Source organism: Prionailurus viverrinus, chromosome A3 (assembly GCF_022837055.1).
Source record: "Prionailurus viverrinus isolate Anna chromosome A3, UM_Priviv_1.0, whole genome shotgun sequence".
In the NCBI taxonomy this organism is placed as follows: domain Eukaryota; kingdom Metazoa; phylum Chordata; class Mammalia; order Carnivora; family Felidae; genus Prionailurus; species Prionailurus viverrinus.
In genome coordinates this window covers 100,060,351-100,072,709 of record NC_062563.1, presented here as the reverse complement: position 1 = coordinate 100,072,709, position 12,359 = coordinate 100,060,351, and the positions used below count along the sequence as shown (strand labels likewise).

General features: G+C 44.3%; 1 protein-coding gene across 1 annotated transcript in view; it reads right to left on the bottom strand.

The window, feature by feature from the left end:
- DNAH6 (dynein axonemal heavy chain 6) overlaps positions 1 to 12,359 on the bottom strand; it is a 231,828-nt gene that overhangs the window by 57,781 nt on the left and 161,688 nt on the right. The window contains exons 54-59 of the mRNA XM_047854641.1: positions 11,707 to 11,903; positions 10,537 to 10,740; positions 9,678 to 9,803; positions 7,597 to 7,761; positions 5,317 to 5,384; positions 2,956 to 3,136 (exon numbers count right to left, since the gene is read on the bottom strand). Coding sequence (XP_047710597.1) covers positions 2,956 to 3,136; positions 5,317 to 5,384; positions 7,597 to 7,761; positions 9,678 to 9,803; positions 10,537 to 10,740; positions 11,707 to 11,903 — 941 coding nt within the window. The remainder of the gene's footprint in view (positions 1 to 2,955; positions 3,137 to 5,316; positions 5,385 to 7,596; positions 7,762 to 9,677; positions 9,804 to 10,536; positions 10,741 to 11,706; positions 11,904 to 12,359) is intronic.

The window sequence follows — 12,359 nt, the reverse complement described above, 5'->3', positions numbered from 1 at the left end:
TCTCTCTCTGTGTTGACCCCTTAGGAACCTGAGGGGACAAGAAAGAGCAGAGCTGCATGGGAAGCCTCAAGCTCAGTACTGGATTCAACTAGAACATTTACATATGAGTAGGAAAAAGGAAGTTGATATGGAAGCAGTTGGATCAAGGAGACCCACCTGCAAACAATTCTTTATTTTGGGGGGAGCTCGAGGCCCTGATAATGAAGACTCCACCAGGGCTAAAGAGAAAGCAAAGTGGACTATTTTCTTCTTTTTGCCAGAGAGTATTAGAATTGTTTGTATATATTTCAGTTGAGTTTAGTAACTACCTACAGGTATTATGCCCGAGAGACCTGAGGTCTCAGCAGTAATCAGGGAATATGATACATATTTTAAAATGAAGGGTCTGGGAGGTGCCTGGCTGGCTCAGTTGGGGGAGCATGTGACTTTTGATCTTGGGGTCATGGGTTTGAGCCCCATGTTGGGTGTAGAGATTACTAAAAACATACGAATAATAAACAAACTTTAAAAAATGAAATAAATTGAGGGCTTTGGGAGGTTAGGGGAGTATAAAGTACAGGCAAGAAATGGCAGGAAATGTGGCCCAGGAATAATAGATCCTACCTCTGCCCTGTAGAAAGGATATCTGTAAGGCAACTCCCTGCAGACACAGAAAGAAACCAGCTTACAGAGAAAGAAGGCAGTCAGAACACATGTATCTACCTTACTGCCTACTGAAACCACAACAAAATTATAGTAAAGGGATTTTTAAAAACAGTGCAAACTCACAAAGATAGGAAGAATGGAAGAGGAAATGTCAATACAATGTGAGAACCAGAAAGCAGAGTAGAATGGTAAATGACTTAGCAGACCCAGGAAAACAGTTTCCTAGGCTGCAAAGGGGAAAGCCAAGAAGTCACTCAATTTGTAAAATACAAATCCCCTTCAGAGGCTTGAGAGGCATCCAAACACTGGAAGCGGGAAGGGCCTAAAATAAGCATTGGTTGATAGACTCCCAAGTCATCTCCCCACCACCAGTCAGGGGATTGTCCTTAACCCCACTCTGACTGGAAAATAGAGGTTTCATCCCTGGGGAAATTAAAAGAGAGGCTTAACAAAATTTTTTTTTGATGTTCATTTATTTTTGGGGGGGGGGGAGGGGCAGAGAGAGCGACACAGAATCCGAAGCAGACTGTCTGTGCTGACAGCTCAAAGTCCGACATGGGGCTTGAACTCATAGAGGGTGAGGTCATGACTTGAGCTGAAGTCGGACACTTAACTGACTGAGCCACCCAGGCGCCCCTAAAAGAGAGGATTTTTTGATGGAAGGAAGCCAGGCACAATTGAGGGCCTGGTTCCGCAATGAAAACAGAGATTTGGTAAGTGTATACATACTGAAGGGTGACGCCCTAGCCCTTCTCTCAGCCCCTGCAATACTCGCAGGGGCTAAGGAGACTTTGTATTTCTAGGCAATGTAAACATTGGATGTTTAACTATAATCAGGATGGAACTATGGTGGGAGGCTGGGGGATGGGAGGAAAGGGGGTGTGGGGGGTGTGGGTGTGGTAGAGGTATAGACAACCTCTGAATGTATAAAAGAAAAACCCAAGAAGTAGCAATATGAGTCTATTATTTGAGGAAAAGATGTAAAACCCCAAATAACCAAAACAAAAAAGAGATGAATGTAGCTGTCTTTATGGAGGAAGTTGTGGGGGGGTGGGGGGTGGGGCACACCAAGAAGGCAGGGAATCCTATCACAAACCTTGTACAAATAGCACATTCTTTAAGCAATTTGTGTGTAAAGTTTTGATGGCAAAAAATAAATGGGTTAGCCACCAACTTCCAGAAGATAAAAACCCGAGGAAGAATGAATGGCAAGAGGATAAAGAGACTGACAAAGAGAGGAAAGAAACGGGAGCCCCAGAATTACTTGTTTGTTGTTTGAATACGGAGATCGTAAAGAGACTGTAGGATGTAAAGCCGTAAACCATTTCTGATGTCAGTGAAAGACAAAGAACGTACCTTCTGTACTCCCTGTCAAAGGGTTTTTTAAAGTAAATTATTTTCTGTTTCTCACGAATGGATGAAAATCATTTTACAGGCTGTATTCTCAGTATAGTTTTAAAATTGTGGTTTGAATCTGCCAAACAATTCAGTGCAAGATTATGCGTTTAATGTAGAACTTCATCTTACTAGCAAGACATTTTTACTGAACACCAGTTACACGCGAAGCACCACGGTGAGCCCTTGGAGAAGGAGTATCAAGCTGAACAGTTTGTGGATTCGACACCAGATTGAACAGCCTAACACGAGAGATGAGACATGTAATTAGATCATGGTGACATAAGGTAAACAGTGTCAAGTGCTATAAAAGAGAGTCGGATGAGTCGCTACTGGTGTTCTAAGGAGGAAGAGATTAATTCCAGTTGGGGATACCAGAGAGGCTTCCTGAAGGGGTGACATTAATGTGAATATAATTGTTTTTCCTTTCAATTTACACCTTGTCCCGGTTCTTTACATGCTTTATTTTAAAAATGCAGACAAGATGAGAGAAGCTATTGTGTACAGTTTCCCTCCTCTCCCACTGGGGGGTGAGGGACTCTGCCAGTGGGACACACTCTGGTGCTACCCCAGCAGCCCAGGTGCGGCTGCCATTCTTGCTGAAAAGACTTTGCAGAATCCTCAAAAGCTGCAGGTGTAACTTTTGCGGCAACACATTTTTTTAAATGTTTTTATTTATTTTTGAGAGACAGAGAGAGACAGAGCGTGATCCGGGGAGGAGCAGAGAGAGAGGGAGACATAGAATCCAAAGCAGGTTCAGGCTCTGAGCTGTCAGCACAGAGCCCGACGCAGGACTCCAACTCGTGGACCGCGAGATCATGACCTGAGCTGAGGTCGGATGCTTAACTGACAGAGCCATCCAGGCACCCAAAAAACCAAGACACTTTGTATAAATACTCAAAATATTTTACTTGCCTTTGAATCCTGGAGTGTGTCAATAAGTTCTTCATTGTCCAGAATATTTCCTTCAGATGTAAAGAGCATTTTCAGGATTTTCTCTTCGATAGTTTTCAGCTGGTTTTTATCAGTGTTTATTCTCACAATGAGCTTGATTCTTTGTTCTTCCAACTCAGGTTTCTCAAGTCGTACCACATCACTGGAACCAAGGTTTGAATGCTTAAGTTATGACTTTATTATTGCCCGAAAGTTGCTTCTCTTTTTCTTTGCTACTTAGCTGAGTACTAATGCTACTAGCCATGTCCTAATGCACAAGGCCCCTCTTTTGTTGGGTTTCTACAGTGGCTATTCACTGAATAACATGTTAGTTGTGATTCTTTAGCTTGTATTTCAAAACTGACACCCTACCACAGTCCCCATGGCTTCTGCTCATCTTCTCTCACCTGCTCAGTGCATGATCTTTCTAATCATTCAATTTCTGTTTCTAATGCTTGCTTGTACCAGGCTGAATATGGTGCCTGGAACATTCTTTTTATGGGAGATGCTGAAATCTCACCACCTCCATGAAACGAGTCTTAATGGCGTCTAATAAAGGGGCCTTACCTTCAGCTCTGCCCCTGCCCAGACATGGGAACTTATGTCTCCCTTTATTTGTCCATGCATAATTTGCTCCCAGCCCCCTGTTTGTAGGAGCTTATCTTCATTAAGCATCACTATGTGCCAGGCCCCCTGCTCAGAGTTTTATGTGGATTCTCTCTTTTAATCTTTTGAATGCTCCTTTGAGGTAGGCACTGTGGTTACTACCCCAGCTTGCAGATGAGGGAACAGACCCTAGTGGGTCACTTTCTGAGATCACGTGAGTATGAGAGGCAGGGCTGGGCTTGTAGCTGGCTTAGCTGACTCCAGGGCACATGCTATCACCCACTAGGATGAACTGCCTCATAGAATAACCCACTGTTCATTTGATACGTACATACTGAATTCAGAAACTTTAAAAATTACAATATGGACACCATAAGAAATAATCATCTCAAATTCATTTGTTCAAATAACTTTTTCAGAAGAGAGGAGTATACAATATAACCTGGAGATTTTGTACTCCATGACCAAGTCTCAACATTTTCCCTTCTCTGAGCACTTCGCTTGTCTCAGACAGAGTAATGTGCTGACAGCTGGTCACGCAACTAAGCTTAACTTTTCACGGGAATACACTGGTATGAGAGTGTTCAGCCATGTCCTTATAACATGTCCTTAAACTATGGTGAAATGCCCTTTGTCTGCCTAGCAGAAGTTAAGCAAGTTAGCAGTTGGCAGGATAAATTCTTAAAATAAACAAGGAAAACAAGACTTAAACTCAGTGATAATAGTAATCAATCAGGATGATCTTGACTCCGTTTTTTAAAAAAGTTTTTTTAATGTATGTTTATTTTTGAGAGAAAGAGAGAGATAGACAGACAGAGTGCAAGCAGGGGAGGAGCAGACAGAGGAGACACAGAATCCGAAGCAGGCTCCAGGCTCTGAGCTCTGAGCTGTCAGCACAGAGCTTGATGTGGGGCTTGAACCCACAAATCTTGAGATCATGACCTGAGCCAAAGTCGGATGCTTAACCGACTGAGCCAGCCAGCTTGTCTCCATTTTGACTTGACTTGATGAATTTGACTTGATTTTTTTTGAACATGGGTCAAATTATATTTTCCTTTAATGTATGTATACATACGCACACACACTCACATACATATATACACATATATCCTCATATACATATATAAAATTCATTGTTAAGTAATATAAATATTATTATTTCAATAAATATTAAATGTTTTTTGTCTCCTAGGCCTCTTGGCTAATTCTGATAATTAATCAATAATTCATAATCTCATTTTTGGGAAATGGAGATGAATTACAGAGTATACACTGAAGGAGGGTATTTCATTTTTTTGAGGTGGACAAATGCAGGTAAAACTGTACACTAAGAAAACACCTAGAGACAAGTAAAAATAGGAAAGATCTATTTGGGAGTAGCCTTCTTCCCCACAGGTGCGGAGCAATGCATCTCTAGGAGCCACAGGATGACTGACTTCATTCACTTGCCCAGGACTGGAAAGCCCAGCAGAGGAGAAGAGGCCAGGCTGGGCTGCAGGCCTGGACCAAACCGTGGCTGAGAATTAGGGGCACTTCCCTGACCTCCTTGAGAAGACTGTGGACAAGCGTGGCAGCTACAAAAGTGACAGGAGATACAGAACCTGGCCATTTCCTACCCTCTTTATGACTGAGGACTCATGACTGCTGCTTCCACACATTAAAATGTTTTCTTTGTCAAAATTTCTACAAAATATTAGGAAACCTTTGCTTCCCCCCCACCCCCGTTTTTTTCTTTACCTTAACAGCTGATCCTCCAGACCTGATTTGGTTACAGTGAAATTGATGATGGTGACTTTAATGCACACCTGGAAGAGAAGCATAGGTTTACATAAAAATGCTTAAATTCATACAAATAAAATAAGAAGTGCTTTCTTTAGTGGAAATGGCCCATTTTTACCCAACTGGATATATCTCAGGTCTAACTGTGAACATACCCACCCACCCACAAACCCACCAAGCATATCGTGTCTTACAAAAATCCTAATACGGTTTTCCCTGCAGTGTAAGTGACAGTCTTGTTCCTCACAGGCCACAGATCTTAGAATCCTACATGGTGCTTTAAGGAAAGGTGAGCCAGCAAAGGGTTAGAAAGGTTGGGTTCTGATTCCAGGTGCCCCTTTCATGTGTGTTGGGCAAGCCGCTCATCCATGCTGAGCTTTGGTTCCCAATACTTAAAAAGTGGGATGCTAATAGTTACAAGTCATAGGGTAACTGCGAAGACCAAATGAGATAATAAAATCACTTAGTCATAGTGACTTGTGCATAGTTTGTGCTTGTTAAAATGAAGCTATTATTGATATTAAATAGAGCTTTACACATTTTTTAAAAAAATTTTTTTTTAACATTTATTTATTTTTGAGACAGAGAGAGAGAGAGCATGAACAGTGGAGGGTCAGAGAAAGAGGGAGACACAGAATCTGAAACAGGCTCCAGGCTCTGAGCTGTCAGCACAGAGCCCGACGTGGGGCTTGAACCCACGGACCGCGAGATCATGACCTGAGCCGAAGTCGGCCGCTTAACCGACTGAGACACCCAGGCGCCCCTAGAGCTTTACACATTTTATGTCATCATAACATTTCAATAAAAAATTATTGCTATAATATTACTTGAGTAAGTTAACAGCTAAAGAAAAAAAAGTGTTTGAATGTCCTGTATGTTGCATGCTATTCTTATCTAATCTCAGCAAATCCTGAAGTAGGCTTTCTCTCCACTTGGGGCTCCAGAACACGGGATCACTGGCCCACAGACGCAGAGCTAGTGTTGGGTAAGGTGTGCGATGCTCCCTCCCAAAAGTTCAATGCCTGCGGAGGCTGTATGTCGGCACAGTGGTCGCTTCTCTGCACTTTACAGTGGGACTCGGGACACGGGCTCTGGCAGCAGCTGTGTGAATGAAACCCCTCAAGGCTGACAAGGAAAGACCTACCTGGGCTTTTGGCGGCATTTCCCTCCTCTTACTCAACAAGTGTGCCAGTTTCATGTCACCCGAGTGTGTTCAGTGACAGGCCGCTGTGACAAATTCAGTAACTGAGGTGAACATGGCACTGTGGAGGGTTTATGCAAGGATTTTATTGTTCAGGGGCCGGGGTGAAGGAGTAAGTTCCCATTTGTGAAGCTGCTTCCCTAACTGCCCTGTCGGAGAAGGGGAGAAGCACCAGGCTGGGGGGGACCCTGCAGCGTGTGCGGCTGTGCCTGGAGCTGTGGCAGCGCTGAGGGACGGCAGGGGTGGAGCGAGCCCTTGGAGCCCCTTGTGGGAAGGGAGAGGAGGCCCAGCTGTCTTCATTTCTGCTGCAGCTGCCTTGGGCTCTGCAGCACCAGAGTAAGGGTACTTCTGGATCCTGTCGTGGCTCAGGGACGTTTGTATGGAAGTGAAGTGCACACAGACCCCCTCAAGGTCTAAGGGCATGAGGGAGGACAAGATGCTCCCCGCTCCAGAACTCTAAGTACAGACACCCTGGGTGTTTGAGTCCTGACTCTCCAAAGTGCCAGTCACCAGATGTTTCCAGCAGGCAACTTCTTTATTTGGGGCTGTATGCCAAGGGTATTTGCACATGTAAATGTAGGCATGTCCCCCTCTCCCCACAGACTCTCAGTGAAGCCCTGGTTCATTTATGAGCCACCACAAGAGGGGCACGAATGGCCTTGAGCTGAAGGAGGGAGAAGAATGGTTAGAAGGCAATGCTGCCCTGTGTTGTGCAAGCAGCTGTGGTCAGGGAGGGAGAAGGTGACAGTGCTGCAGAGGTGCAGAGGGCAGCGCACCGGAAAGTGGGCAGGGTGGCAGACAGGGGAGCAGCGCCTAGGGACCGGGTGGGGAGAGCTTGAGTCCAGCTGAATGGCGAGCAGAAGGGCAATGGGAATCAGAATCAGGACTCAGAAGGGAAGCAAGAGTGGAGGACAGTGGAAGGAAGGGGAGTGGCAGAGCAGAGGGGGAGAACAGAGCTGGGAGGACCCAGCAAATGTCAGACACCATCACACATAATAGTCTGCTCAGGCTGGGAATTCCAGACCTGCAGCTCATACCTCGGGCAGGTAGTGGGGATTTGGCAGTTTGGTTGTCATGTAGAACCTGAAGTTTTTGTCGTAGTCAATGTCTGAGTCTCCGAGGCGAATGAGTAGCCGCCCACCGCTCATGAAAGTCTGCTTCAAAAGAATGGGTTCTAGAGCTGGATCCAAGGTTTCTCTAAGCTTAAAAGTTAAAACACGAAAAACAAGCCATTAAAATGGATGGCATCAACCTTTCCAAGTTCCTTAGGCCTCAAAATCTACTTTGAATGAGCCACTTTCCAGAAGCCGGATAGATATTCCTTACTGTATGCTCGCCTAAGAAAGTAAGAGCATGTGAAGGCAATACAGCTGTTTAGACTAACTGTGCCATTCATCCCCATAAGGAAGAATCCAAGAAAGGAGGGTCTCGGCAGGTGGTCTTCCACGGGACCCAGACAAATGATCTGTTCACTTTTGTGGCTGTTCTAAGGCAAGAGATAGCAGTCTACCACCTGCAGGCCAAATCTCACCCTCTGTGGCTTTTTTTTTTTTTTTATGGCGCTTAAGCTAAAAATTTTCACCCTGTTAGAGGATTATAAGAACAAAACTCTAAAACCAAACCAAAACGAAGAAGACTATTTGAATGATGTTTGCACAGAGACTGTATGTGGCCACCTCCCTAAAACTAAAATGTCTGGCTCTGTACAGAAAAAGTTTGTGGACCTCTATTCTGTATGATAGTTACTTTCTTTCCCTCAAAGCAGATTTGATGGTTGGTAAGAACCTGGGCATGCAGACACTGCTCTCAGACCCCATGACAAACATCTTTATGTCAGGATGTATGTGGTAGGGGCCCATGGCCTAGGAGCTGTCAAAATTTGATTGTAACCCACAGTTAACAAATCCATTTCATACTGTGACATGACGCCCAAGGATGTACATTTTCTTAAAACAGAAGTTTATGAGATAAAATTTCCCTTACTACCCATGATATAATTTTATGCTCTTAAAAATCTATCCTATTTCATTAAAAAATGCTGGTTGAGATCGGCTAACCTGATTGCACACCCACGGAGGGGTGAAGACAAAGTTGGAATATTCCACCTTACAAATGGAGAAAGCAGCTAGGTGCATAAGGCTAATGATTCCAAGTCACAGAAAGCAGGAAGGGCCTGGTCAGAGTATCCTGTTCTAGCTGGTGTGCTGACCAAGGGCCCACCCCCTGCTCCCCAAAGCACTCAGCTACAGTTACAAGGCTCTGCTGTTCCGTGGCAGAACATCATTGAAAGTCTTTTGTCCCTTGCCATGAGAGAAGAAATTCCCCAAGGGCTTCCTGTGTTACCAAGTAAACTGGGGTTTAAGAATCCAGTTTGGGGCTAACATAACTGCACCAATGATTTTGGGAGACTTTGCCCTCCCCTGTAACTTCAGGGTTTGAGTGAGGGCCTAGGACCCATTACAGAACCCTCCTGTGTTGGCCAAGGCCAGAAGGGTAAAAAATGATATTTACACCCATTGGAGTGTCTTGTTGGCTTCACATCATCAGCGTGTGTGGATGGACAGTCCCTGATGGCCTGATGGCATTACTGTGTTACACTTCCATGGCAGTCAACCATCAAGGGCTGCAGTGAGGTTTAAGAATCAGCAGTGTCAGGGCGCCTGGGTGGCTCAGTTGGTTAAGCGGCCGACTTCGGCTCAGGTCATGATTTCACGGTCTGTGAGTTCGAGCTCCGAGTCGGGCTCTGTGCTGACAGCTCAGAGCCTGGAGCCTGTTTCAGATTCTGTGTCTCCCTCTCTCTGACCCTCCCCCATTCATGCTCTCTCTCTGTCTCAAAAATAAATGTTAAAAAAAAATTAAAAAAAAAAAGAATCAGCAGTGTCAGGAAACAGAGCCCATCCCACTTAACACCAAAACATTGTCTGGAATCAGAAAAATCATTCAGTCAACAGATTGCTCCCCATGTGATAGTATATGGTTTTGTAGGCAAAGCAATTGGTTTGACCAATTTGCAAATGGAACTGACTGGTGTCTCTAGGGCAATGCAAGTGTGGCCTGTGTAGGATTTCAGATATGGTCTATAAGTTGGGGACTAACCCAAGAAAAGTGAAAAGCAAACCTCTTCCAGTAAGACAGGTAAACCAAGTCGGATTGAATTTTCAAGTGTACGCAAGAAATTAGTATCCGTAAGCTTAATGATCTTTAAACCACTTTTGCTTTCCTTGTTCCTTATCCAACGGTTTGCCTGCATGAGAAAGCACAGAGCAGGATATTTGACTTAGAGTTTTATAAATGACTAGAAAGCGGAAGTTTTTAGACTAAAGTTTAGAAATTTTGCTCAACCTGGAAACAGGTTTGAAAGATAAAAAAAAGAAAAGAAAAGAGAAATACTATCCTGCCCCCTGCAAATAAAAATGCCCTTTAAACTGCAGTGTTTTGGACTCTTCCTTTCATTCAAATTTGGAACAAATGAAGAACAGACACATCTAGGGGAAAAGCCCATCCCTGAGGTATTCAAGCTCGTCTTCCTTGTTCTGACAACAGTTCTCTTTCCTAAACTCCACTTAGAACAGTACGATCCATGGACTTAGGAGTCAGATAATGGGATTCTGTTAATTCCAGGCAGGCTTGCAGTAAAATCTATCCTACCCTGCCTTCATTCTGATTCTTTAGACCTCTTAGGAACAAGGACTCTATAGGAATGAATTTCTGCTCTCATAGAAACCAGAAAACGAATGGCCAACCCCCTAAACAAAGCCAATTAAAATCAAGTATGCAGAGCAGCTGGACTCTTCCCCTTCCCCTTCTGCCAACCCAAGATGAGGAACTTGGACTTGAAGACTTCCAAATTCCCTTCTAGATCTAAACCCCCAAAATCTTGCAAGAGTGTTCAAGTCCACTTTTAGAATTTGGGACAGACAGCACAACATTAAGCGGAGGTGGGAGGCTGCTCTTCATCTGAAGCATTTGTTACACACCTGATCCTGGGGGTCAATCATCAAAGGCCATCGTCTCCCTTCAGTAACCAAAATGCCATTTTCTGTTGATATCATGTCACGGGGCAGCCCATCAGTGTTCCACTGCCGTATTTTGTAGGGATCACCAAGAATGTTAATGAGACTGAAGGAAGGATTGATTGGGATCTCTAGAGACAGACAGTCCTGGATCCAGTATTCTATAAGCTGTGGGAGGGGGAAAGGTTACTTGTATAGAGTCAGGAACACTCAGTAAATGAGGATACACACAACATGTCACGGTTAAAAGTAAGTTCTACTGGTTTCCACATGCATCCTGGCATCAAAGCACAGGACACAATAAGACCAACAATCAGGAGACCTGGGGCCTAGAACTATACAATAAACTAGCTGTGGCTTTGAGCATGTCACTCCCCTTGTCTGAACCTCAGTTTTCTCAGGTATAAACGACAAATGTTGTCACAGTAGTCTTCAACCAGGGGTGTACTGTCCTCTTGGGAGAGTCTGAAAGCATGTGAAAAAGTTGGAGTTATCACAATGGCTAGTATCATAATGCTACTAGCAATTAGAAGATGGGGCAGAGGGTTGTTAGCATGCTACCTCCTTCCGTGAGTGGGACAGTCGAAAAGCACCATTGGCGCCACTCACATGGTACCAGATGACCCCTGAGCTCCTGTGGAATCTACGGTCCTATACTGATTAGGTTTTAGAACCCACGGACAAGGGTGAAACCTTTATAGGAAGGCATTTCATAAACATGGCCTGAAAATCTCTCCAAATAATTTAGTTTCCTGCTCCTTCCCATTGCCTAGCCCATTGTAGCAGATGTGCCCGTTCAGAATACTTCATCCTGGCTGACTTTCCATGCTGCTTCTGACCATGAAGGGAGGTGTCTCCCTGCCCCTTTCTTTTCCCCCCAGGTTCTTGAGCTATTAAGGAAGTGATGACTAACTTTCTAAGGAGAAAAGGAAAGGAAGGAATGTGTTCAGGAAATCCTAGGGGTAAACCATTGCTGGCTGATGGGGGAGGTGGAGGGCTGTGGAGTGTGTAAGTTTCCAACATGGAGAAGCTTCACAGTGGAGGGCCCCCTATAAAATCAGAAAAATGATCCCCCCAATGCTGCCTCTGCCAGTTTCAGCTGCTTCTCACCTCCCAGAAAGGGAGTTTACTCACCGACTGCCTATACTGGGCTGTGAAGGCCCCATAATAGGCTACACAAGCTGCTGCTATAAACACATTCCCAATGATATTTGATATCTCCTCGTTGAATTTCTGGATGCTTTCTTCCCATCGAACTTGCTCATCTTCTAGTGCAGCCGTGAGCTTTCCTGCACGTATCAGACGTGCTTTTGTCAGGGCCATAGTTTTTGCTAGAAAATTTTAAGAAAATCAACTTATGTTATTCGGTATTTTCCTAAAATATAAGATGTTTATTCACCTGCTTTTGTTTATAGTGACATTGTCAATACATCTCTATGAAACCTCACACCAATTCAGAATTATTTTCCATTTCAGGGCCAAGTCCAAGTTTGCCTCTTCTAAGCAAAGAGCTCCTTTTCCTTACTCCGTTACTCTGGCTGAAGATGGCTCTCTCTGTGTCAGCGTAGTATTTCTCTTCAGGATCAAATTCATATGCTGCTTGTGTTATAATGTAACATGTCTCAACAAGCCTTCCATACAGGAGCTGAACGGATACAATACATGCAGTTCTAATTTTGCACTAGAAGGGCCAGTGCAGTACATCTAGGGCAAATACGTCCTCTATGTTGGGTGGAAGCTGAGATCTGACTACCCAAAAACTCCTTCTATTTTTAAAAATCAGGCAT